We start from the raw sequence: 24,991 nt of genomic DNA, 5'->3' as shown, positions 1-24,991 counted from the left end.
TGTTTGGATCGATTCACGTAAAACTCGGTTCAACTCAGATTGGATTACTGTTCACAGCTTGTGAGGTAGTTTTCGACCCTTTATGCTTGTTTTCTGACTTCGAGCTAGTTATGAAAGTTCACAAGCATGCTTAGATGAAGCTTTTTTATGTTGGGAGTTTTGTGAAATATTGAGTTTTGGTCGGCGGCGGTGCACCACTGTCTGTGGCTTCTTTCTGGTGGCTTTCCTGCCATGTGGAGAACTTTTTTGGTATTATATATGTTCTAGTCGTTGATACAAGCATTTCGATATATAATATGCAAATTTTGGAGTTCGTATGAAATTGTTATGATTTTTACAGTTTCATACCGATTGATTTATTCGATCCGTGAGGATTCGAGCGTCCGATCGACTTGTGGTTTGGTCACATCGATGGTGGATGTATTCCGGAGACTTTGGGAGGTCTCGGATGTGGTTTTGCCTCGATTGGCGCCACTTTGGGGATTTTAGTTCAAAACAAGGGGTTTCGAACTTAAATCAAATGTGAATCGTCACTAAGTTGGAACTGTATGTGATTAGGTACTTGACGAAGTATTCTGGACGGTTATTTTGTGGATTGGCGGCTTTGTGCTTTATTGAAGACACAGCGGGAGTTCGAGGTGAGTAATTTCACGAAGTTCATTCACGAATGGGAATACCCTTATTGTTTTGAGAGTTATTTATTAACTGTAAACTATAGTTGGTATTAGTAGGCATTCCTGAGCGGATGACTACATATAGATATATATTTAAATGAAACATATATGTTTTGGTGGTTTGTGGATTTATGAAAACAATATACATGAAATGATGCTTTTTATTGTTTTGGGATGTGGCTTTTGGAAAACAAATGATTGTGGAAATGATTGATTTCGATTTGTTTTGAAAAGCATTGAGATTTGGGAAAAAGCGTTAAGATTTGGGTATGAAAACAATAGGCATGAATTGATGCTCCTTATTGTTTTGTGTTATGGCTTTTTCGGAAAACAATGATTATGGAAATGTTGATTTCGATTGTTTTCAAAAGCGTTGCGATTTGTGTAACATTTTGGGTCCAGTGTGACTCCTTTAATGTTTTGCTCTAAGGGACTGTGCGACCTGAGGATCGAAGGTCTATGACCTTGGGCAGAATATCAGGTGATCACGTCTTTGGCCGGACGAGTGGTTACGTTTTCAGTTAGAACTCTAATCTGTCGGCCATATAGGTAATTCATGGGGTAACAGGAATTGGTTATTGATAACTCATGACATTATGTATTTTTAGGGAACAATGTGTGAGTTGCTTCCTTATTAATGGTTTTTAAGGGGACAAGGTGCAAGTTGTTTTCCTTATTAACGATTTGATAGAAATCAAGGTGTGAGTTGCTTTCTATGGTACGATTATGGTACAATTGATAGAATTCAAGGTGTGAGTTGTTTTCTATGTTTTACTGATAGAAATCAAGGTGTGAGTTGCCTTCTATGGTACGATTATGGTACATTTGATAGAATTCAAGGTGTGAGTTGTTTTCTATGTTTCGATTTAAAAGGAAATTAAAATGTGAATTATTCTCCTTTATTTCGTGTTTTAAGGAATCAAAGCGTGAGTTGTTTTCCTTATTTCTGGTGTGAGTTGTGTTAACTGTTTTGAGTTACTCATACGGGCTTGCAAAAACTTACCGGGTTTGTTGTGTAACAACCCGGTACACTATTCAAACTGTGTAGGGGTTAATACTGCAGGTTAGGATAATCGGGGCTGAAGCTGAGGTAGTGCCTTTGCAGCTTTACGGTAGGAAGCCATTTTTATGACTTTACCGTTGATAAGATTTTCCGTTGTAGTTAAACTCTGAGAAGCATTTAAGTTTTATCTTGTTGTTGACAATTTAATTCGTAAGCTTATGTAATATATGACTCTGTGGAGCGGGTCAATATTGATATAGTATGTTCAGGGCATCAATATGTGTGTAAATTAAAGGGAAAAAGTTTTCAGGTATTTGTTATTGATGACTGAACGTTCACGCATGTATAATTATGAGATTATATATCAATTTTTATTTGTTAAAAATTAGGGGCGTGACACTCATACCCTAACATATTAGGGGCCAGATTTTCTTGCCATAAGCCCAAGCCCGTAGGCCCAAACCCAAGCCAAACCTTGCCTAGCATGAATAGTCTCCTGCCCCATCAGCCCAAAGTTGAGCCCAGGCCCAACCCCAAGCCAACAAGGGAGGAACATTCCAGTCCAACCGAGCCGGAGCCCCGATCCTCTTCTGCCACTCCGCCTCCACAACCGCCATCAATTCCGGCGGCCTTCCTGCGCACAACATGGATAACAGAGCCGACTGGAGATAGCCTTGAGCCGCTGCCCTCAACGAACAAACTCGGTCAACGTCTCTAAATGACAACGCCAAGATCGAAGCACCAATCTACACACCCGAGCACCCGGCCTCGTCAATTGCCGCAACCAGAGACAACAACCACCCGTCGTCGACGTTGCACGACTCTCAAAGACCAGAGCTAACCTAGAAAAACACGGTCAGAGAGGCCTCTAACCTCTCGCCGCAACTCACGATCAACGCGGAGACCCCGTCCCACACCGCCGCCGTATATCACTGCTCCACGATTGCCTCCTTGCAAGATCGCCGCCGCTAGTTCGAAACCTAGGTTTCAAAAAACCGAGGTCACTCCGAAAAGCTCGAAGACGCCTGCCTAGAATTTTTTTTTTTTTTTTTGACAATATATATAGACTTTTGCAACCACTACTTAACAAAAAATTTTCTTACCTTTCTATGCATTTTAAAAAAAAATCAATAATGATAGTTATGATAAATGAGATCATTTTGGATATAGTATATTACTGCTGTGTTTTTGTAATCATGCACCAAAGATTTGTGAGTAATTCTCATAACGCTTAATATTTTTAAATGTATTTCAATAATGATCATTTTGAATATAGTGTATTCGGATTATTTTTTGTAACCAAGCACTAAAGAATTATAAGTAATTCTCGTAACGCTTAATATTTTTAAATGCATTTCAATAATGATAATTTTAGATATTGTGTATTTAGACTACTTTTTATAACCATGCACCAAAGAATTGTGAATAATTCTCGTAAGGCTTAATTTTTCCAAAGACATCTCGATAATAAGATTAGAGCATATTTTTAACTGTTATTCGCACTCAGCGAGTTTAGCAGAGTTTAAAAGCTGTGGGAGTAGCGAATATAGCAACTTATAAAGCCGGTTCTTCCATAATGGTAGTTTCTAGTGTTATGACCCCAAGCACCACTAACAATAATAATAAAAAATATAAAATTTGAGCCCCTGCTACTGACATTAATCATTGTCTTAGAAGAAAACTATGAGTTTATGTTGAAGTTACCGGTATTTGTCATTGTCTTTCGATAACATTTTGATTTTGGGCTCAAGATTCCAGCGTCAGTCCTTATCATCGAAGGAAACAAAAAAGATGAATCAATTAAATTAGAAAAAAAAAATTTTCTTAAAAGCTGAACACTATTTTAAAGTGAAGCAACAACTATTAAATTGTATACCGAGTTAAATTTATTTATACAGTTCTAAATTAGGGTAGAGTGTGGGCCCGTTTGGCTCATGGATGTTATCGTGAATGACGGACACGTAACTGAGGTTGTTCTTATGGAGGAGAGTGGAAAATTTATGTCCACTATCAGTTGTTTCCGTTTGTAATTGTATTTTATGGAATAAAATGTTTATTTCATTCTAAAAAAAAAAATCAGGGTACAATGCATTATATATACATATATATATATATATATATATATATTTGAGTTCATTAGAGGAGAGTCGAAGTGCAAACTATTCAAGTAGAGCCGCCTCCCTTTCTCTCTACAAGGGTTAGGGTTAGGGTTCTTTGCTTCTCTCTTTCAACGTAACCATGAGTTCCGTTGATGCCATGGCCGCAAGGCTAGCTTCCTCTCTCGCGATTGCTGCAAGAAAGAAACAGATTGACCTCCGTCCTACGCAAGGTCAGGGTTTGGGCCAGTCGGAGGTTTTCGTGGTGGGGAAGTTGCTCACTGCTCGAGATTATAAGACCCGATCCTTCCTTGGGATGTTCCGCAATGCATGGCGGATCAATGGATCCTTGCGTGTGGAGGAGACGGACGGTCAGAGGGTTCTTTTCACTTTGTCTGATCCTTCAGATCGAGTTCGTATCTGGAAGGGCGCCCCGTGGGGCTACAATCATGCACCGGTGGCGCTGGCATGTTATGATGGTGTGACGCCCGTGGAAAAGGTTCCTCTGAACATGGCCTCATACTGGATAACACTGCAAGGTATTCCTTCTGCGTTTCGGTCTGAAAGAGTGATGACTATGATTGGTTACACACTTGGGGATTTTCAGGAGATTGATAAGACAGGGAAGAAGGCCGGAAAGCTTCGCATTCGGGTGGAAATCCCGCTGAACAAGCCGCTACCATTTAAACGATGGTATTGGGTGGAAGATGAGGTTGAATTCCTATGCAAATTCAAGTATGACAAACTGTTTGGCCGGTGCTCCATCTGTGGATTGGTGACACATGTAGGCTTGCCTTGCTCGGGGTCGGCGTTGGAGGAGGATGAGGACGGGGCTGAGAGGACGGTGTTGGGATCGCAAACTGCACCTGCACAGCCAGTGACATTGATTGGAGGTATGCAGATGCAGCCGAGAGCTTCAGCTTTGAGTTCGGGGACGAAAGGAGGCAACAGCTCGGTTTTGAATGCTAGGGTTTTGATTCATGGAAAAACCCTAGTTTTTAAGACCCCTATCCCTCAGCCGGTTGTGGAATCTCCTCTGAGTTCTTTCTTGAACAAACCTCGGCGACAAGTGGTGATCAGAGAGCTCCAGGAAACTGCTCTGACACCGGAGAGAATTACCGGTAAGCGTAGAGGTTGATCTGAGGAGGGAGTGACTATCTCCCCCAAGAAGTTAAAGCTTAGCTTGGCTGTAGGCAAGCGTAATCTTCATTTGGAGCCGGGAAACCTAGGGTTGGTCTCTTTGCCGGAGGAGGGCAATCTTAGTAGTGGAAAGAGGAAGTGAGGTCGTCCAGTTGGTAGCAGGAATAAGCTGTCATCTGGGGAGAAAAAGAAAGGTGCAGCAAATGAGGCTGGGCAAGTGCCGAAAGCTCCCAAGACGAATAAGGTGAAGACTACATCTGCTGGTATGAGCTCCAACTCAATAGGGAAGGAGCTAGTTCTTTTCTAATTTTATTTCAGTTGGGTATGAGCATGTGTGAGATGGGACAAGCTTCTATGAGTCTTTTATGACGTTTCTAGTTTTTAGTTTGTACCACAATTGCGTGATTGGCAAGTTAGGGCTAGTTGAATGATTTCCTTTCCGTAGGAGGCGAGGTTCGTCTTTTTCTTGTTTAGGCTCGCTTAAATGTGAGCGTCCCAGAGATTTTTAAGAGTTTGCTTTGGTTTAGATAGGTAGTTCGGATTTTCTTGCCGGATGGCTTATGTGAACTTTGTAGACTTTAGCTTTTGGCTGTTGATCTAATGCATTCAACTTCTATTTCAAAAAAAAAAAAAAAATTAGAGAAGAGTCGAAATTATATAAATAAATTAATGTGGTTCAAATATCGTGTTCATAAAAAAGAAAAATCAAAATAAAAAACGTATAGAATATGCGTGAGCAGTTCACAACGCGTGGGGTTGTGAGTTGAGACTATAAAGAATACGAACAACGTGTAACCAAAAAACAAAAAAAGAAGAAGTAAATAATCCCCAATCAGTCCTTCCTCCCTTATAAATATACTCCCTCTCTCTCTTTCTCTATCACACACACACACACACACCTCTACATCACCGTCTCTTTCTCTATTTCTCTCTGCTTCTCCTTCTCAAAAAAAAAAATCTGTGCCCAGATCAAGAATGAGGGAGGAAATGAGGGACCAATTGGTGTACCGTGAGGGGGAAGAGGAGGCGGAGAAGGAGAAGGACCCGCAACGCTGTCGTATTGGGTTTCCTCATAAGAGTGTTGTCGTCGTGGGTTATGCTCTTACGTCTAAGAAGACCAAGAGCTTCTTGCAGCCCAAGCTTGAAGGTTTAGCTAGGTAATCATAATACTAATAATAATAATCCGGCTAAATATTGATCTGTGTTTCTGTTAAGGACCTCGTTGATTCGGAAAAATGGTTGTTTGTTTTGGTGGGATTGAGAATTTTTGGGGTTTGGGGAATATTCCAGTACAAGTGTCGCTTTCGTTATGGGCTGGTGAAGATGAACTTGGGAATCTACTGGTGCGGCTCCTATTGGAGTCGGTCAAGATTTTGACTTTGGAGTTTAAAGCATTACCCCAAGTTATGTGCTTTCAAGTCATTTTCACTGAACCCAATTGAAATTAATGCTAAAGTTTTGTTTTTTTTTTTTAATAAATTACTGTTAATGTGTTTTGAAGGATATTTGGAATCTGCATATTTGTGTATCTGCAAGATCTATAAACATGAATCTTTCACATGTTTGGTCTAAGTTTAAGGCCTGAATGTTAAATCTTTCTTCTTGGAAATATTTGAATTGTTTGAATTTTTCTCCTTATATGTTATTAAAATGGCTTTGGTCTGAAGCAATCATGCTAGAGTTTGCTGTTTCAAGTAATGATCTGTGATTTTGTTGTGTGGTGTTTACTCATTGTTTACTTACAAGGGTTAAATTATTGGTTGTTTAATGCAGGAACAAGGGGATATTATTTGTTGCTATTGATCATAACAGGCCTCTTTCGGATCAAGGCCCTTTTGACATTGTGTTGCATAAGGTTAGGAGTTTTTCTTTATTCAGCTTCATCTGTGTGTGGATTTTGTTAAATTCAAAATCATATGATGAAAGAATCAAAAAAAGTTTTATTCTTTGTCTCTTATTCCATCTGTAAGAAATGTCCTGATAAATATAGGTGGTTATCTGACGCATTTTGTTTATCTTTTCTGCTCTGCAGCTCTCGGGAAGAGAGTGGCGCCAGATTCTTGAGGTTGGTTTCTGTAAATTTCAATTTTTATCTTTCAATCTTGGTCCTAAGAAGTTACTTTTCTGGATTGAATTGTTTTGAACGACCTTCATACATGCTAACCTACTACATCATAGTTTCACACTATTTATACTACGCATGACATCCAATAATCACTAACAGTGGCTGGTTGGCAACCAGACTGCTAATCTTAGAACTTATTCCTGTCTGACGGAATGTGCAGAGTGGTTCCCTTTCCTTCGTCACGAACCATGACTCAATATTTGAGGTCGAGGCCTCAAGCTTCCAGCAAGTGATGATGTTTCTACTTCCATGGCCATCTAGCTGAGTGTTTTCAGGTTTTCTAAGCATCTTTTTGTGAAAGATTCTTGATTCTCTTGAATTGATTCATGTGTCCAGGGTATATATAATTACCCTCATTGTCAGCGGAATGGGAGATAACTAACTTGGTCTGAGCGATTTAGATTTTTGATACTTATCTTTAAGTGTCTATGGCTCTATGGCACCAAGCTTTCTAGGATAAGGTCTAGAAAACACCCTTCCATAACATCCTCTTTCATTAGCTCGTTGAACTTTAGCACCTTTAGGTTGTTGGCCATCCATTCTACCGTGGTAGATTATAACTGCTAACTTCTATGTGTTGGATAAAGACCTGTATGTTCTATTCTGTAATTGCCTGTGCTTATGGCTAGGAGGTAAATCAAACAAGTTTATCTTTAGTTATAGTTTGAATGTTTGAAATTATAAGTCACTGAACATGACACATAATACAGACAATATTAATTTTTGTAGTTGTTTTCCTGTCTATGACATGTAAACTATACAGGTAATATATGACTAAAGCTTTGACAATCATAAGTATTATGATTGTGGTCTCCATTTTTGTTGTTTTTATGGTGATGTGTCTAAAAAAAAAATTGCCTAGGTTGGCTTAAAATTGTATAGCTATATTGTTAAGGTCACTCTATAACTATCGTTGTTGTTTGATCGGTGGGTTTCACAAATTCAATGCTAAGTCAGGAATTGTTCTCTGTTGTTAACAGTTAAAAGGGTCTCTTAGAGTCCTGTTATAGGATGACATCTTCTGTTAACAATAGTAATTTACAATGTCTGTGCAGAGCTTGCATGGAAATGCAGCTTCATAATAAATATATTTTGTGCACAAACAGTAATGGGTAGAAGAAACTGTTTCTTCATGCAATACTTGTTTTCTGCACTTGTTACTGAACATATTTTGCAAATGTTTGGTTTTCTATCACTATACTGTATTGTAAACTTGGATGCAAAGTGCTGTGTGGTATGTCATAGAGTATGTAAACTTGGAACCTTGAGTGACAGTTGAACAAAATTTTGTTCAATCTATGTGATATGTCATCGATTAATTCTCTGCTTGTTCTTGCTATGTGGATCAAGAGCGTGGACATAAGTGGTTTGTCTCATTTAGGACAGATTGGTCCACTAGAAAAGAAGTATTCAGGTTTAGCAGTTTGTTATATTTGTCATTCATCTCAATTCATAATCTATTGGGTTTAGTGATTTTTTTTTTGGCCTGGGATTCAACGATGCTCTTGCAGCTCTTTCACTGTGAAGTTTGGCAATGTTGTAGAACCACTCTATATAACCTGTATTTTTTTTTTTTGAGGAAATATGAAGCGGACAGGACTTATATAGTACTAGGATGATATGTAATTTGTATGCTTAGAAGAAGAAAAAAGGAGCTAGATGATTCTTTTGTGGGAACATCTCAAACCGTTTATCCTTTTCTATTTTCTCCTGTTATTTGTGGGCAATTGGCAGCTTTGTTTCCTTTTTACTATCACTAGAATTTGGTTTATTGATTGCTTTTACACCTTTGGTCATTATTGTTTTGTACTCCTATTTGCACTCTATGAAGCACTTTGGTTGTAGTCTGTTCTTACCCCTTTATCTCCCAATTGCAGGACTATAGGAAAACACATCCAGAAGTTACTGTTCTTGATCCTCCTGATGCGATACAACCTTTACATAATCGTCAGTCCATGCTCCAGGCTGTTGCTGATATGGACTTGTCTGATTCCTATGGTAATATCAATGTTTTTTGTCCTAAAAGTTGGATTACCTAAGAAAATTATTTTGCATAAGGTTTGGCTCACTTTTAGTTTCAGGTCAAATTAGAAGTGTAGAAATTATTGTACTCTGAGCTGATTAATTATAATCTGGTTGATAAATGAATGCAGGCAAAGTTGGTGTTCCAAGACAATTGGTTATCAAGAGAGATGCATCATCCATCCCTGATGCTGTTACAGATAGTGGTCTGAAACTACCTCTTGGTATGCATATTTAATTTTTATAATTTCTTGTTGGAAATAATCAGGACCACATGTGAATTATTTCAGACTATTCTTCCTTGATGAGATCATTGAGATGTATTGACAATTTGGCATTTTATTTTCAGTTGCTAAGCCACTGGTGAATGATGGAAGTGTAAAATCCCATCAACTATCACTTGCCTATGATCGATACTCCCTCCAAAAGCTTGAACCCCCTCTTGTTCTTCAGGAGTTTGTAAACCATGGTATGCACTCATATACATGCACTTCCTTCCCATTTATGCTAGCCCCAAGCGTATTTCAATTATTGAATTTTCACTTTTTTTCCTGTTGTAGGAGGTGTTCTTTTTAAAGTATATATCGTAGGTGAAGCTATAAAAGTGGTCAGACGTTTCTCTTTACCTGATGTCAGTAAAAGAGAGCTTTCTGAAACCGCGGGTGTGTATCGTTTTCCGAGGGTTTCATGTGCTGCAGCTTCAGCAGATGATGCAGATCTGGACCCTAGCATAGCTGGTGAGTTTTCCTGTCTATGAATTTGGGTTCTTTTCCGGCGTTTAGAAAATAAAGTTTGTGTACATTGCTTTACTGGGTCAGTTTTTCATCATGTCAAAAAGCTTTTGTCGTTTTAATGGGTTGAACCCTTGACTAAAGTTTAAAACTCACGGGATCAACTGAAGTTACTTTTGTTAGGCATCAGTAATTCTATCTAGGCTGTGGAATCTGTGTATGCTGATCAGGGATCTAATATGAGTAATTCTGTTTTGCCTGCAGAACTTCCTCCACGGCCATTACTCGAGAGACTTGCTAAGGAACTTCGTCGTCGACTGGTAGGTCTTACTGTTCACTGTGTGGTTTTGTGAGTGTACATGTTGGTGCATGGATTTCTGTTTCCTAAATGTGTCGGTGCTGGGATTTAATTAAAAAAAATTTGTGCTTATAGGGTCTGCGGTTATTCAATTTGGACATGATCCGAGAACATGGAACTAGAGATCGGTTTTATGTCATTGACATTAACTACTTCCCTGGTAAGTGAACTCTCTCTCTCTCTCTCTCTCCCGCCCTCCTGGTTAATCAATCCGATTAGTGTGCTCAGCATCTTCTTTAGATCGGTATAATGAGTATCTATCACACTTTTGGAAGTCGTGTTCAATTGTTCTTAAACTAGCTTTACTTCATTGCAGGGTATGGGAAAATGCCCGAGTATGAACACATATTTACGGACTTCCTATTGAGCCTGGTAGAGGCAAAGTACAAAAAGAGATCTGGCTGAAGGAACTTGATAAACTCTGCTAGAGATCGAGGTGTTAGTCTCCAGACTCTGAACACATAGCAGACAGCACCTGAATAAGATTTGGCACGGCAAGATTGCTTGCTTTGGTCCTACATATAGTGACATGTGTGGGTCCCTGTGGATGGCTGAAGGAGGATGTTTGTCCAGACATTCAAGTTGCTCATATATTTGATCTTCCTCCCCACAAGAATGCATCATGTACAGAGTTCTCATAAAGTCTTAACTTGGCTCTGTTTGTTAATTCTTTTTTGCCTACTGCTCAATGTTGATTGGTGATGTACGTAAGCGCAGTTACTGATACAGAATTTCATAATTTGCTGGGATATTTATTAGGATTTTTAGTTGGATCTACATGTTAAGGAAGCATGCAAAAGTCATATTCCTGTTCAAGTCCTATTCCACATTTTTATGCTTTAGTTGAAGATGCTTTCCTTTTCATTGAGCTGTAGAGAAGATGAATGCACTCCTACCGGTTCTTTTGGTTTATAATCTGAGGGATCCGGTAAATGACAATCGAGCCCATGGTTGGAACTCATCAGAATTAGGAATGGTGGTAAAGTGTTTTATTGAGAACGCATAACCTCCACGCCGTTAGTTCAAGAAATAAACCAAAAGGCCCCCAAAATTCCATTCATTGAACGCCATAGGTTTAAACATTGCCTCCAAGGAGAACAATTTGACAGCAAAAAATCCATAGGCAGCAAGAATGTCGTTTGCTATAGTAGAGGACTACAGGGTGTGTCGAAATCAGAAAGCAAGAAACTACATTTTGAACAATCACAAACGTAAATGGTCAGGACCAGCATGTGTGGTAATTTCACGAGCAATATCACCATGAGGACATTAGCCATCTTGTCTTAACTGATTTTGCAGAACCGGGCAGTAAAGACTAAAGACATATTTTAACACAACAGCAACATGTAACTTGTAGCATAGATATAATCGATAGTATATTCCAATGAGTTGTTTCATACAGGTAAATGCTTGCGGTCAAAGTGAAGTATTACTTTACTTGTGTGATGCTCAGTCTTTGTAATTTTGAGTTCAGTGTTGGTTTATATGCTTTTCACAATGTATATATCATCTGTAGGACCGTGCCGGCCACTCCCAAAACAAAAACAAAAACAAAAAAATATAGGACCGTGCCGGCCGGCACTTTCTATAAAAAAACTCTGGATAATGATCCTTGTGAACACCGGCCAACTCATGACTTTGAGGCCTCAGCCCTCACCCTCATAATCTATGGAAACTTGAACTAGGGAATATTTCACCGGCAAGCACTAACTGGCGACTAAGTGTAATTTTCATCTTTTCCTTTTTTTGTCTTTTTTCCCCTCAATTTATTCACGTTAGTAGGAAATTTCATTCCATTTATAACAACAGAAAGTAGAAGTAGGTTACAAAGTGCAACCTTTCTCGGCCTGTTTAGTTACTCATCATGACCACTCAAGGAGCCTCTTCCTCTTCCTCTGGTTTCACTCATTCTTGGAAATACGATGTCTTTCTGAATTTTAGAGGCACAGATACACGCAACAATTTCACAGGTCAGTTGTACAACTACTTGACTAAAAAGGGAATCAAAACCTTTATGGATGATGAGCTTTGTAAAGGACAGGAAATATCGCAATCTCTTCTCACATCAATTGAAGGATCCAGGATTTCTGTCGTGGTGTTCTCTCAAAATTATGCATCTTCAAAGTGGTGTCTGGATGAACTTGTGAAAATTGTTCAATGTAAAGAATCAAGGCATCAACTGGTGTTGCCCATTTTTTACAAGGTGGAACCTGCAGATGTCAGAAACCAAAGAGGTAGTTTTGATGAGGCACTTTCTCGCCATAAGTGCAAATTCAAGGATGATCTGGACAAAGTTCTAAGATGGAGAACTGCTCTTACACATGCAGCAAACTTATCTGGATGGACTTTCTCAAAAGGGTACCATTTCTGACCTCTAATTGTTTTAACATATGTAATCTTCTTCATTTTTGCATTAGTGAATAAGCCCTTGAGACATCCAATTAGATTAGGTGATCAATATCCATAAGTGGCTTGTTTACTAAAGATCGGTCACGTATATCCTGCAGACAAGGACCGTTAACTTCTGATACATTTCAAGAATTTATATGATTTTTTTTCCCTCTGATTGAATGATTATATGTTTTTTCTCTGCAAGTTATGTGAGTAATTATGATTCTAATTTTTCTGATATATAAAAGAGTTTTTCTATTAAAACCTCCAAATTTGCTCACTTTATCTCCTATGCTTTTTCACCTCCTATCAAATTTTTAAATTTACTCACTAAACCTCACTCAAGTTTCTCAAGTAACTTCAGTAATATAATTTGCAAACAACCTATTATCTTTAAAAATTTGGTCATTTTAATGATTTAATCATTCTATAGATCTTAATTACATCTTCATTCCGTAATCACATAACATAAATCTCTTATCTAATAAAAAAAAAAAATCAAACACAAGGTATTGGGTTTTAAAAATTATTTTCTAATTAACAAGAAAATGTTTTAACATGAACTATTTTGTGTTTTTTATTTTATTTTATTTTTCTCTTTTAGCTATGCAAAAGAAATTGAAGACTAACCATTTTTTCTCGATGTTTATTTTGTTCTCTCTATTTTTTGTACCTCATGATTAAATATTTCAAAAGTTTTTAGTTTTTTGTTTTCTTTTAATTGCTAGCTTATTATTATTATTATTTTTTGGTGCAAATATAATGAATAGACTAATTAGATTTAGGTCATAAAAGAAATCCTATTGTTCTCCTTCACCAATATCCGATCAACATGTATACATCATAGTTTTAATTCTTATTAAATATATATTAATGATTTAATGAGTTTGTAGTGAAATTGGAAGAATTAGAATGTAATCTAATATTATTGAATTGGAAAGTCTAGAGAAAATAAATATAATATTTTTTGGGTATAATTATTATCATTAATAGTCATTTTATAGGAGGTTATATATGTCATTTAATAATTCATAATGGAGTCAAGTGAGCAGATTTGGAGGTCCAATAGAAACTCTCTATATAAAATTGATCTTATGTTTTGAACAATGACAGAACCAGCATATACTTATTCATATACAAAAAATTATGTACCTTTTTAAAAAAAATAGTAAAAGTTCCTTGTACTTTTAAAACTGACAGGTCAGAATTGAAATTTATCCATGAGATTGTTGAAGAGATTTCAGCACATGTATATAAACGTACCCATTTACATGTTGCTGAACATGCGGTTGGAATAGAGTCACATGTACAAAATGTGCTCAAGCTTTTAGCTATTGGGGAATGGAATGTCCGCATGGTAGGAATATGGGGAACAGGTGGAATTGGAAAGACAACAATTGCTAAAGCGATATACAATTCAATTGTTCACGAGTTTGAATTTGGTTGCTTTTTGGCAAATGTTAGAGAAGAATCAATACCATATGGAGGTCTAGTAAATTTACAAAATATTGTTCTTTCCAAGATTCCGGGGGGAAAAGATGTCAAGGTAACTAATGTTGATGAAGGGATCACTTTGATAAAGGAATTGTTGAGTCATAAAAGGGTCCTCTTAATTCTTGATGATGTGAATCAATTGAATCAGTTGAACAAATTAGCTGGAGGGCCTGATTGGTTCGGTTTGCAAAGTAGAGTAATTATAACAACAAGAGATACACATTTACTGTGTGCTCATCAAGTAAATCTGATATACGAGGTTAAGAAATTATGTTTGAAAGAAGCTTGTGAGCTCTTCAATAGTTGGAATGGTCGGTTAGCAAATAGAGAATTGGTTGATTATGAGAATTGTTCTGACCAAATTACTCGCGAATTGCAGAGTGTAGTACATTATGCTCAAGGCTTACCATTAGCTCTTAGAGTTTTAGGGTCGGTTTTACGAGGTAGAAGTATAGATGAATGGAATGTTGTATTAGATGGTTATAAAAAAGTTCCTAACAAAGAGATTCAAGATATTCTCAAAATCAGTTTTGAGGCACTAGAAGATCCGGTCAAAGAAGTTTTCCTCGACCTTGCATGTTTCTTGAAAGGTAGAAACAAAGACTATGTAATGCAAGCACTGGACGGTTCTGACCTTAACCCCGAGTTTTCCATTACAGTTCTAGTAGAAAAGGCGCTCATAAACATTGATGAGAACAAGTGTATTTGGATGCATGACTTGATGGAAGAAATGGGTAAAGAAATCATTCGTCAAGAGTCACCTGGAGAACCTGGTAAACGTAGCAGATTATGGTTTCATGAAGATGTCTATGATGTTCTGACAGAAAATACTGTAAGTAAAATGTCTTTTTATATATTTCTAGACATATACAAACTTCATCCACTATATATAATAAATGTAACATGTCCTAATAACTTTGGCATTTTCTATACTAGGGAACAAACAAAGTTAAAGGCATCATTGTGAAATTGCCCGAAGCAAGTAAGATATCCTTGAATCCAAAATGCTTTAAAAAGATGAAAAGTCTTCAACTTTTTATAAACATTAATGCAAGCTTCTCAGGGGAGGTTCATTATCTCCCTAACCAATTGAGGTTCCTTGATTGGCCTGGATGTCCACTACAATCTTTGCCATCCATCTTTAATCCGAAGAATCTTGTTTCATTCAATATGCCTGGAAGTCAAATCTCACGGTTGGGTGGAGGATTCAAGGTATTTTATAGTATTTCATCCACTGTTATAGTTCTGTTGAATTTGTTGCAGCTTTCTTTTAAGCTTATTATTATACTTTCCGTACGTTTTCCATTGGCAGAGTTTCCACCGTTTGAAATCTATGAACTTGGAAGGTTGTAAATCCTTGACAGAAGTCCCCAACTTCTCTGGCATGTTCCCAAGCTTAGAGACCCTATGTCTAAGCTATTGTATGAGTTTGGTTGAGCTGCATCCTTCTGTTGGATCCCTTGAAAAACTTGTTGACATAAATCTTGCAGGATGCCATAGCCTCACTATGTTTCCAAGAATAGACAACTCAACCTCTTTGCGTTCTATTGACCTTAGAGGCTGCACACGTCTTGAGCATTTTCCGGAAATTGAGGAGAAGGTGGAATCCTTAACAACATTGATTCTCACAAAGACTGGCATCAAAGAGTTGCCTTCATCAATTAATAATCTCATTAGTCTCGAAGTGTTACATGTCGGATTTTGTAGCAGCCTTAGGCAGATTCCACAGAGCATTTATGACTTGCAGCAGTTACAGACGTTCTGTTTACAAAATGGTCCAAAGTTTGTTACCCTTACTAATACAATGAACTCTGGAGTGCTTCCGACTAATCCAAATGTTGCAGATGACAAATATGGCTCTACACCAGAAAGTAATGATGAAGCCAGTTTACGGCTTCCAAATCTACGAAGTTTCATGGCAGGAGACTGCAATTTATCGGACACTGATTTCCTTGTTAGTCTCGATTGTGTGTCAACACTAGAAAGATTAGATCTCTCTGGAAATTTTTTTGAAAGTCTTCCTCTATGCTTTACCAAATTTGCCAGCTTGACATATCTTGACTTGGATGGTTGCAAATGGCTGCGAGAAATTCCAGAACTTCCACCAAACGTGGAAAGTTTACATGCGAGAAATTGCAGTTCATTGAAAAGAATTGCAAATCTGTCAAACATTTTGGAACAAAAAGGGTCAAAAATGATTAACCATATGAACTTGACAAATTGTTGGAGACTGCGTGATCGTCTGGCTCAGGACGTCAAGAAGATGAATAGTACTTTATTGATCAATGAGGTCACTCTCTTCTCCCTCTGTCTCTCTTCTCTACAATCTGAGTTCCAGGTTGTATTTCCAGCAAGTGATGTTCCAGAGTGGTTTAGCTGTCAAATGGATTTCACTGCAGGGTTTCCCTTTTATGAATTTTCTTTTGACATCGTTCCACATTTGCAATTAGAGAACACAGGACTGGCCATCTGTGTTGCTCTTGAAAAGCCACAATCTAATTACCGTTATCAGTGCGACTTCGAGGTCCATTTTTCTTTCAATCATCATCGTCCTTGGCCTGATAGAGTCCTCGGAGAAATTGATGCAACAGAGCCGGCTCATGTGTTCATGTATTATTACCCCTTCTCTAAAATTCCGCCATTTCTTCGTTTAATTCCTCCGCCTGTTACATTTCAAGTTACAATCGTATGTCGTCTCGCGGATGATGGGGACGACCCTCCTATCAAAAGCTGCGGGGTACATCTTGTAATGCCACCAAATGAGGACGTCTCCATAAAGATTTCCAAGTCACAGAAGCTCCCGCCCGAAGAGACTCTTGACCTGAAGACTAGGAGAACGGACAAGGTTGAAGATGACTACAAGCTTTCTGAAGACGATGAAGATGATGAAGAACCCCTTTAGAGTCACTCGATGAACTCGAAGATCCTACTCCTACTGGAATTAATTTCTCAAGTTTATTTAGTATTTTATAAACCTATTTTCGTAGTAATGCTTGCTGTCTTTCCTTTTTTTTCTTACCATGTCTTAAAAAAAAAAAAAAATCAGGTTTACAGACATTTGTTTTCAACTATTGTTATAAAGTATAAACACATTTGAGCCTCGATTGTTTCCGGAATATGCAAATAAAATCAAGCCATCAGCAAAACACATATACATTTCAGTACCTCAACAATGTATGCATGTGTTAAAAGGGTAATAGGTAGGAAATTTTGAGGGAGCTCTCGATTTAGAATAGAGTGGCTTGAGACTGGGGAGTGTTATAAAAGGGTTGTAGTCAGTCACAACAACAACTGAAGAATATAGGCAGGCCAGGTATCAAAACTTCCCTGACCTTCATCACTGATCCTAACTGGGATTAACGACGGCTTGGGGTGTATACTAAACCCTGTATAGTTTATAGTTGTGATTCAGTATTATCTTTGCAAACTCTTGCATTTTGATTAAGAGGGCCAGTTCCTATAGCCGATCATTCAGTTTCCAGGTTTATTCCTAATAAGCCAGCTTTAGTTCACTAATTGTGATATAGATTCCTGTTGTATCCTCGAACATGGCATGAGGTTGCCATAATATCTTTGAGATTTCGGTTATTGACGACTACGGACTACCCTAAACCAAGTTTTCTTCCTAAAGCCAATTTCTCTGATACTTTTTCAGTACGTAAACACTATATAACTTCAATTGATATTGATAATGGGATTAATATTTATGTATTGCATATCACATTATCACCTATATTGGACTTGACATAGATATTACTAAACTGGTTCTCATGTCATGCTGAGAATTTGGCAGTTGCAACTTATCTCTTACACTAAACTAAATCACAATGTGTTAATCAAAATGGCCTACCAAGAAATGTATCTTCTCTAAAAAACAGAATTGCAGAAACAAGATTATGTTTAGTGCATTGTATATCACATTAAACATGAAGAAGATACATGGGCTTAAACATTGTGTAGTGCAATGGTTCCAATTGTTTGAGCAACATACCAACAATTAAACAAGGCACATTGTAAAAAGTAGAAACAAGTTATATCAAGTAACCCACTATGGTAGCATCAAAATGTTTATACTCTGGGCAAATCTATACCATCTTCCATTTTCTTCATTACTGTACTTGCCCAAGAGCAAGAACACTATCTTATGAAACCACTTTTTTTTTTTTTGAGAAGATCTTATGAAACCACTTGGTTTCGAGATATCAATCATCAACTGAAATCTAAACCCAATAATGCCATCCAAACTCAACCTCAATTATACCATAAACATAATTACTTAAACAGAGCAAGCATCAATTACAAAAACAAAGCTTAAAATCTCCATAGCTTCAAAAATCAAACATAATAACAACAACAACTGAACTGGGTACCAAATTTTTCTACTGAACAGTGGGCGGTGCTTGCGGAGAAGAAGGGTCTGCAGCAGAAGCATCATCAGAAGAAGCGAGGAAAACCCAATCGGCGGGGAGAGGCGGCAGAGGAGCGTACACAGTCGGCTTGCGTTTCACGTCCCACGCAGCCGTTTTGCGTGGCCGCGTCTTGCGGTGGTGCGCCGTCGCCTTCTTCTGCGGCCTCGACGAGCATTCTATCACCAACCCACCACCGGAACCACCGCAGAGTGGTGGAGCCATCTGGGTGACTCCGAACGACGCCGTTGCGGAGGGGTTTCGGAGAGGGACGGGCATGGAGAGGAGCTGAGGACCCAACATCACAGCGGAGACTGACATTTTGGGTGAGACGAAGGAGGTGGCTTTTGCGTTTGGTTCTGTGGGGATAACGTGGGTAACGTTATCTATCTTTTTAAGTTCGATTTGGGTGGGGTTGCTCTTTCACTGGCGTTTTTTTTACTAGTTACTGCAATGCACAAGTGTTAATTATAAAAAGCTTTTTCCCTTTTAGAAGTATGAAATCAACAAATGGTCATCCTCATGCTATTTTTTTCCCGATCCCGATCACCTGGTCAGCAGCTGACCAGGGATCTTTTACTCACTCACCGTCCAATTTCAATCGGACGGTTGACAGATCTCCTCCCTCAAAATTCATATATCTGTCAACCGTCCGATTGAAATCGGACGGTGAGTGAGCAAATGATACCTGGTCAGCTGTTGACCAGGTGATCGGGACTGATTTTTTTCCTTTTGTTTTTGTTATGGTCTTCATCCTTACCAAACAGCGGAGAAATCAACAAACTAGTTCTTTACTTTACAGTTCCTCGAGTCAATTTCGGATATGCAATATTCTCTAACTAAAACACCAAAAGACCACTTTCTCTTAAAATCATACTCATCCATTGGAGCGTACTGTTTGAGCAAATATATGAAACGATGGAATCTCAGGAAGTCGAAGAAATGAACTGCTCTTGGTCTCTAAAGATGCATATGCCTACAAAATACAACAATAAGCAAGGGAAGAGGGAGGGGGAGAGAGCTATCAATTGAAATTTTTTTTTTTTTTTTCAGCTTAGTTATATCAAGAGTAAAATAATATTGTGAAATGTTCAAAAATTGATGGAGGTTTAACTACCAATTTTGAAATGTATATGAATAGTTTACTCTAAAAAAAAGTTTTTATTGATATTATTGGACGATGGGTATTATGGGAAAATTAGGGAGGTGTAGATAGCATATTGGTTATTTGTAAAAGTAAGTTGGAGGTCTATTAAGTGGAGAGGTCTAAATACTAATTTTGGATGTATGAATAGAAGCTCCCTAATTGTATTTACTAAGGTGGGAAAAATAAAGTAAAAATGCTGAGGAGTCATGAGACACGCTACATGTAGGGCTGTCAATTCCGACACGACCCGATAACATGACTCGAAACCCGCACGAAATAAAATGGGTTGAACCTGCACGATTAAAATGAGGGTCAGTCGCGGGTCAACCCCCCATGACCCATTTAATAAATGGGTTGGCCGCGGGTCAACCCGCCAACACGAAGTAAACCCGTATAACCCGATTATGCTATACTTCATCTTGAAATTTTGGAAGTTGGTAGTATTTGATCCTAGAATTGGACAATTTGAAATGTTTTACTTCACCATTATTGGATTTAGTTATCTTTTCTATTGGAACCTCTAAATTTACTCACTTGACCTCCTTGCTTTTTACACCTCCTATCAAATTTTCAAATACTAAATTTACTCACTAAACCTCACTCAAGTTCCTGAAATAACCTCACTCATATAATTTGCAAACAAACTATTAATTACATATTCATTACTTAACTAGATTACATAAATCTCTTATCTAATAAAAAAGAAACTCAAACACAAGGTATTGGGCTTTAAAAATTAATTTCTAATAAAAAAGAATTGTTTTTTTTTTAACTTTTTTTTTTCTCTTGTAGATGTGCAAAAAAAAAAAATGAAGAGTAATTTTTCTTAATGTTTAATTATTTTCTCAATTTTCTGTACCTCATGATTAATTATTTAATAGCTTTTTAGATTTTTTTTACTACTAGCTCTTTTTTTTTTGTAAATATAATAAATAGACTGGGATTTAGGTCATAAAATAATAACAAAACCCTCACCAATATGCGTTCAACATATATGATGATAGAAATTTTTCTGTCACATGATCTTGATTATAGTTTTAATTCTTATTAAATATATATAAATGCTTTAATGAGTATGTAGTGAAATTGAAAAATGAAAATAGATAAGGAAAATAATAAAGAATGCAATATAATATTATTGAAATGGAAAGTCTAGAGAAATTAAATATAATATTTTTTTGGGTATAATTATTGTCCTTAATAGTCATTTTATAAGAGGTTATATATGTCATTTAATAATTCATAATAGAGTGAGGTCAACTGAGCAGATTTGGAGGTCCCAATAGAAACACTCATTATATATAATTATTTATATTCTTCGTCTTGTGGAGTTTTTAGTGAATTTAATCAATTTATGCATTTTTTTTACTTAAATAGGTAGCAATGTTGACCCTAAAATGAGTCATTTTGTCCAACATGACACGACCTATTTATTAAATGGGTTAAGCGAGTTGGAAATTGGTAACCCGTTTAATAAATAGGTTGGGTTTGAGTTTAAATTTTCTGCACGATTATTAAATGGGTTGAGTTTGGGTTTATCTTTTGTGACACAACAAATACCTTGATCCGACACGACCTATTGACAGTCCTAGCTACATGCGCTTGGATTAGGAAATCCAGAGCTGTGTTAGGGTTTGCTCGCTACAATTTTTGGGCCTCCGGAGTGGTGAGGTGGGGGGTCTCATGGTCTGAATTCCTTGTGCCCCCTTCTAAAGAACCTTTTTCTCTGTCCTTTGATAAATGTCATGGTGTATATGTGGAAGCAAATTGCAGACACCACAGGCAGTTCTAGGTACAGCGTTGGAAGGACTGAAGCCCACCCCAAATATTTGGGCTTAAAAAAAAAAACTATATGTATACTTATACTTTTATATATATAAAATTTCAAAGCGATGCCTCGCTCTGGATAGGATCTGTATATCAGATCCTATCCAGAGCGAGGCATCGCTTTGAAATTTCAGAGCGAGGTTAGGGTTTAGGGTCACTTTTCGGTCGCATATCCACATCTCGACCGTTCAGTTTCTAGGTACTAATGTATAGATCATCTCTGCAAAATTTCAACGAAATTGATGGTGTTTAAGGTATCTAACTCGCTTAAACAAATGGACGAACTGAATCTGTCCAACCAGAACCGTATTAGCTTCAAGGCAGTTATCAATGCCTTAACGACCATCAATTTGGCTGAAATTTTGCAGAGATGATCTATACATTGGTACCTAGAAACTGAACGGTCGAGATGTGGATATGCGACTGAAAAGTGACCCTAAACCCTAACCTCGCTCTGAAATTTCAAAGCGATGCCTCGCTCTGGATAGGATCTGTATATATATATATATATATATATATATATATATATATATATTTTTAACTGGGTATAGCCTAACTCAAGCCCACCCAAAGTTTGGTCGAAGTGTGACCCCAACCCAACCTTTCTTCTTTCGGTATGCTGCTTCCCTTCAGTGAAACCCTCGTTTTGGGTTGCTGAGGCACTTCTTTCAGTATGTATCCTCTGATTACAGTTGAAGTATGTATCCTCTGCGCCTCCTGCCGTCCTGCGAGTAAATGGAAATGCTACAACCTTCTTTTGATGACCGATACAACAAACTAAAGAGTAAACGTCCTGGTTCGAGTGTTCGCGTGACCTGATTGACTGGTTCGAGTGTTCGCCGAACGCTTAAACTCTCACTCTCTCACTGTCTGCCCTTCTCCACTTCTCTTAGAGATCAACTCATCAAAGTAACGTACTTCTCTCAGTTTCCCTCTTCAATTTGGGGCAATCAATCAATTAATTCAATTCAATGCAAGTAAAATTTCAAGTTTGTTTAATTTAATCAATCCAATTTGGGGCAATTTTTAAGGTTAAGGATTGATCTCAAATTCAATTTCGTTGATTGTAGTGGATTGAAGATTGCGGTCAAGGATCTACGATGTGGGTTTAATTGATGTGAAAAATTATCAAGGTCAGTAGCACTAGCACTGGCGAATGCTTCTTGAGTTCTTTCTATACTGGTGGATGAGTTCTTTCTGAAAAATTATCAAGGTCATTAGCACTAGCACTACCATCTTTAATTCGCTAGCACTGGTGGATGCTTCTTGAGTTCTTTCTGTACCATCTTTAATTGCTTATTTTTAGAGACCTCAGATTCTTTCGAGTATCATTGTTGCGGGAAAATTGTACTAAACAAATAGTTTTAGGTGTTTATTAGGTGGTTCCTCAATTTTTTGACCTTTTTCTCTTTTGGTTTTGCACGTATAAGTGGAGTTCACCCACGGCCACATTAATCTGTTTGGCTGTTTCATTTCTTAAAATGAGGGTTCTTTTGTACATTTGTTTCGAAGACAATGTGAATACAATGTTTTTTAGAAAGAAGGGTTCTCTTGACAACACATAAACCCTTGCATTTGAACTGGAAGTCTAGAACTATGAACTGGAACATAATGTTTTTTTTTTTTTCTTAAGAAATCCAAGCCCCCCTAAAATTTCAATCCTGGATCCGCCATTGGCAGATAACCATGCTTGGCCCCGAGAAGACCATTAGTTTACTTGAGGAGATAGAAAAAAGGTTGAGATCCTTTTCACTGTTTCACTTACTGGTATTAAATTCTGAAGTCATGATTAATATTAGCCACCTATTTGATCTCAGAGATCCAACATTGGACACTTTTGGCGTTTGAGTTGCCGGACTCGTGTATAGGTAAGATCGAAATCTTATCACATGTACGTCGTGTTACGTCTCGAATCTCAAGTTACCGATTTACTAGTCTTTCGGACCGTAAACGACATTTATTTTTACTTTTGACTATGTTTCGATCTTTTAGGGGGCCCTAAAAGTTAACTTTCTGTATCATTTGTCTTTTGAGAAAATTTTCTTCACAAAAGTTGTAAGGGACATTAAACCGAGTCAGTGGACATGTGGTACGCTTAAAACGGAGTTCGTATGCGAAAGTTATGGCCTAAAATGTGAAGTTACTGTTCATGGTAACTTTCTATATATAGGATTTTTACTGAGGTAAGTTATTGTTACGTACTGGATCTCAAGTTTACCGGTTTACTAGTCTTTCAGACGGTAAACGACATTTTTTTTAACTTTTGACTCCGTTTCGATCTTTTAGGGGGCCTTAAAAGTTAACTTTTTGTATCGTTTGTCTTTTGAGAAAATTTTCTTCACGAAAGTAGTAGGGGACATTAAACTGAGTCTGTGGACATGTGGTACGCTTAAATCGGAATTCGTATACGAAAGTTATGGTCTAAAATGTGAAAGTTACTGTTCATGATAACTTTATATATATATAGGATTTTTACCAAGGTAAGTTACCATTTTGAGAAACATAACCCCCCCCGGACTTTATCTCTCATCCTTCCGTCCTCTCTCACTTCTGATTTTTAGTTTTTTCAGCTTTGCTCGACCGTCCAACGACCAACCGGCGCGCCACTGCTATCATTGGATTTGTCTCCTCCTCCTCTACAAGGCTGTGGCTGGGGCTCACGGCGATTTGGCCGAAGACGAGAGATATAAGCTGAAATCTCCCACAGTAGCAGTTTGGTATTCTCCGGCGATTTCTTCAGATTCCGGCCACCATATTCGACGAAACCGGTCCTAATCGATCACCCATTCTTCATAGATGAATCCCTCTAAGTTTCATGCTCCAATTTGAGGTGTGGAAGGAGAATCGAAGAATTTGGGATTCTAGGGTTTGATTTAGGGTTTAAGTTTTCCGGCAAAATTCCGGCAATTCAAGGTATTTTCTCATCTTGTGGTAGTTAGAAATGTTGGTTGGGTTGATGAGAGGAAGATTTTGGCATAGGTGAGGTTGCCTATTTTGGAGGTCGGCTGGCAGCCCACTTGCCACCAATGTTGGTGGTGCTCGAAGGTGTTTAGGGCCGAATCTAGCCTTCCATTTTGGGCTAGTTAGGTTGGTTGTGAGTTGTGGAACTCATAGGTATGAATTCGGTGGAAATTGGAGTTATTTTGGTTATCGATTGTGAAATTCCAGAGTTTGGGGATTTCAGTTATTGAATTACAAGAATTCGAATGTACTATTTCTCTCGGTTCTGCCCTAGAACCTTTAAATTAATGAATTAGTGTTAATGGTGAATTTTGGGTTAAATCGGAGAAGAAATTGAAATATTGATTTATGAGGGTATGATGTTGGAACCGAATTTAAGTGATGAATTGTTATTCACGAATCATAATTATGTACAAGACAACGTACCGAGCTACTGCTCAACAAAGAAACCCGTAAGCGTGGTACCCAAAATAGTACTGTGAGTGGACTTTTGTTCTAAGTAATGATGCATGCGTTTATTCCTTGAATTAATGCTTTATATAATTATCATTATATATAATTCGAGCATATGATTTGATTTCGGAATGATTTTGGCTCTACGTTTTAAAAGGATATT

General features: G+C 37.7%; 3 protein-coding genes across 5 annotated transcripts; 2 read left to right on the top strand and 1 right to left on the bottom strand.

Moving 5' to 3' along the window:
- Nucleotides 1-5,786: 5,786 nt before the first annotated feature.
- Nucleotides 5,787-11,011, top strand: LOC112179721 (inositol-tetrakisphosphate 1-kinase 3). 3 transcript variants are annotated; one of them, XM_024318194.2, is made up of 11 exons: nt 6,053-6,070; nt 6,687-6,768; nt 6,946-6,978; nt 7,199-7,313; nt 8,916-9,036; nt 9,192-9,284; nt 9,410-9,529; nt 9,621-9,797; nt 10,056-10,111; nt 10,225-10,309; nt 10,466-10,965. In XM_024318194.2, the coding sequence occupies exons 5-11, from the start codon at nt 8,994-8,996 to the stop codon at nt 10,552-10,554; spliced, it is 663 nt and encodes a 220-aa protein (XP_024173962.1). In that variant the 5' UTR covers nt 6,053-6,070; nt 6,687-6,768; nt 6,946-6,978; nt 7,199-7,313; nt 8,916-8,993; the 3' UTR covers nt 10,555-10,965. The 3 variants fall into 3 exon arrangements, 2 of the variants coding, with proteins under 2 accessions (XP_024173961.1, XP_024173962.1); XR_002927868.2 differs by lacking the exon at nt 7,199-7,313 and having other exon boundaries at nt 5,787-6,070; nt 10,056-10,140; nt 10,466-11,011; XM_024318193.2 differs by lacking the exon at nt 7,199-7,313 and having other exon boundaries at nt 5,789-6,070.
- Nucleotides 11,012-11,783: 772 nt separating this feature from the next.
- On the top strand, nt 11,784-17,126 carry LOC112176164 (TMV resistance protein N-like). Its single transcript, XM_024313988.2, has 4 exons — nt 11,784-12,507; nt 13,741-14,866; nt 14,971-15,246; nt 15,347-17,126. The coding sequence occupies exons 1-4, from the start codon at nt 12,014-12,016 to the stop codon at nt 16,934-16,936; spliced, it is 3,486 nt and encodes a 1,161-aa protein (XP_024169756.1). The 5' UTR covers nt 11,784-12,013; the 3' UTR covers nt 16,937-17,126.
- A 1,122-nt stretch (nt 17,127-18,248) lies between these two features.
- On the bottom strand, nt 18,249-18,817 carry LOC112179230 (50S ribosomal protein 6, chloroplastic). Its single transcript, XM_024317584.2, has one exon. The coding sequence runs from the start codon at nt 18,759-18,761 to the stop codon at nt 18,414-18,416; it is 348 nt and encodes a 115-aa protein (XP_024173352.1). The 5' UTR covers nt 18,762-18,817; the 3' UTR covers nt 18,249-18,413.
- Nucleotides 18,818-24,991: the final 6,174 nt, after the last annotated feature.

This window comes from Rosa chinensis, chromosome 7 (genome assembly GCF_002994745.2).
Source record: "Rosa chinensis cultivar Old Blush chromosome 7, RchiOBHm-V2, whole genome shotgun sequence".
Classification (NCBI taxonomy): domain Eukaryota; kingdom Viridiplantae; phylum Streptophyta; class Magnoliopsida; order Rosales; family Rosaceae; genus Rosa; species Rosa chinensis.
This window is presented reverse-complemented; position numbering and strand designations above follow the sequence as displayed.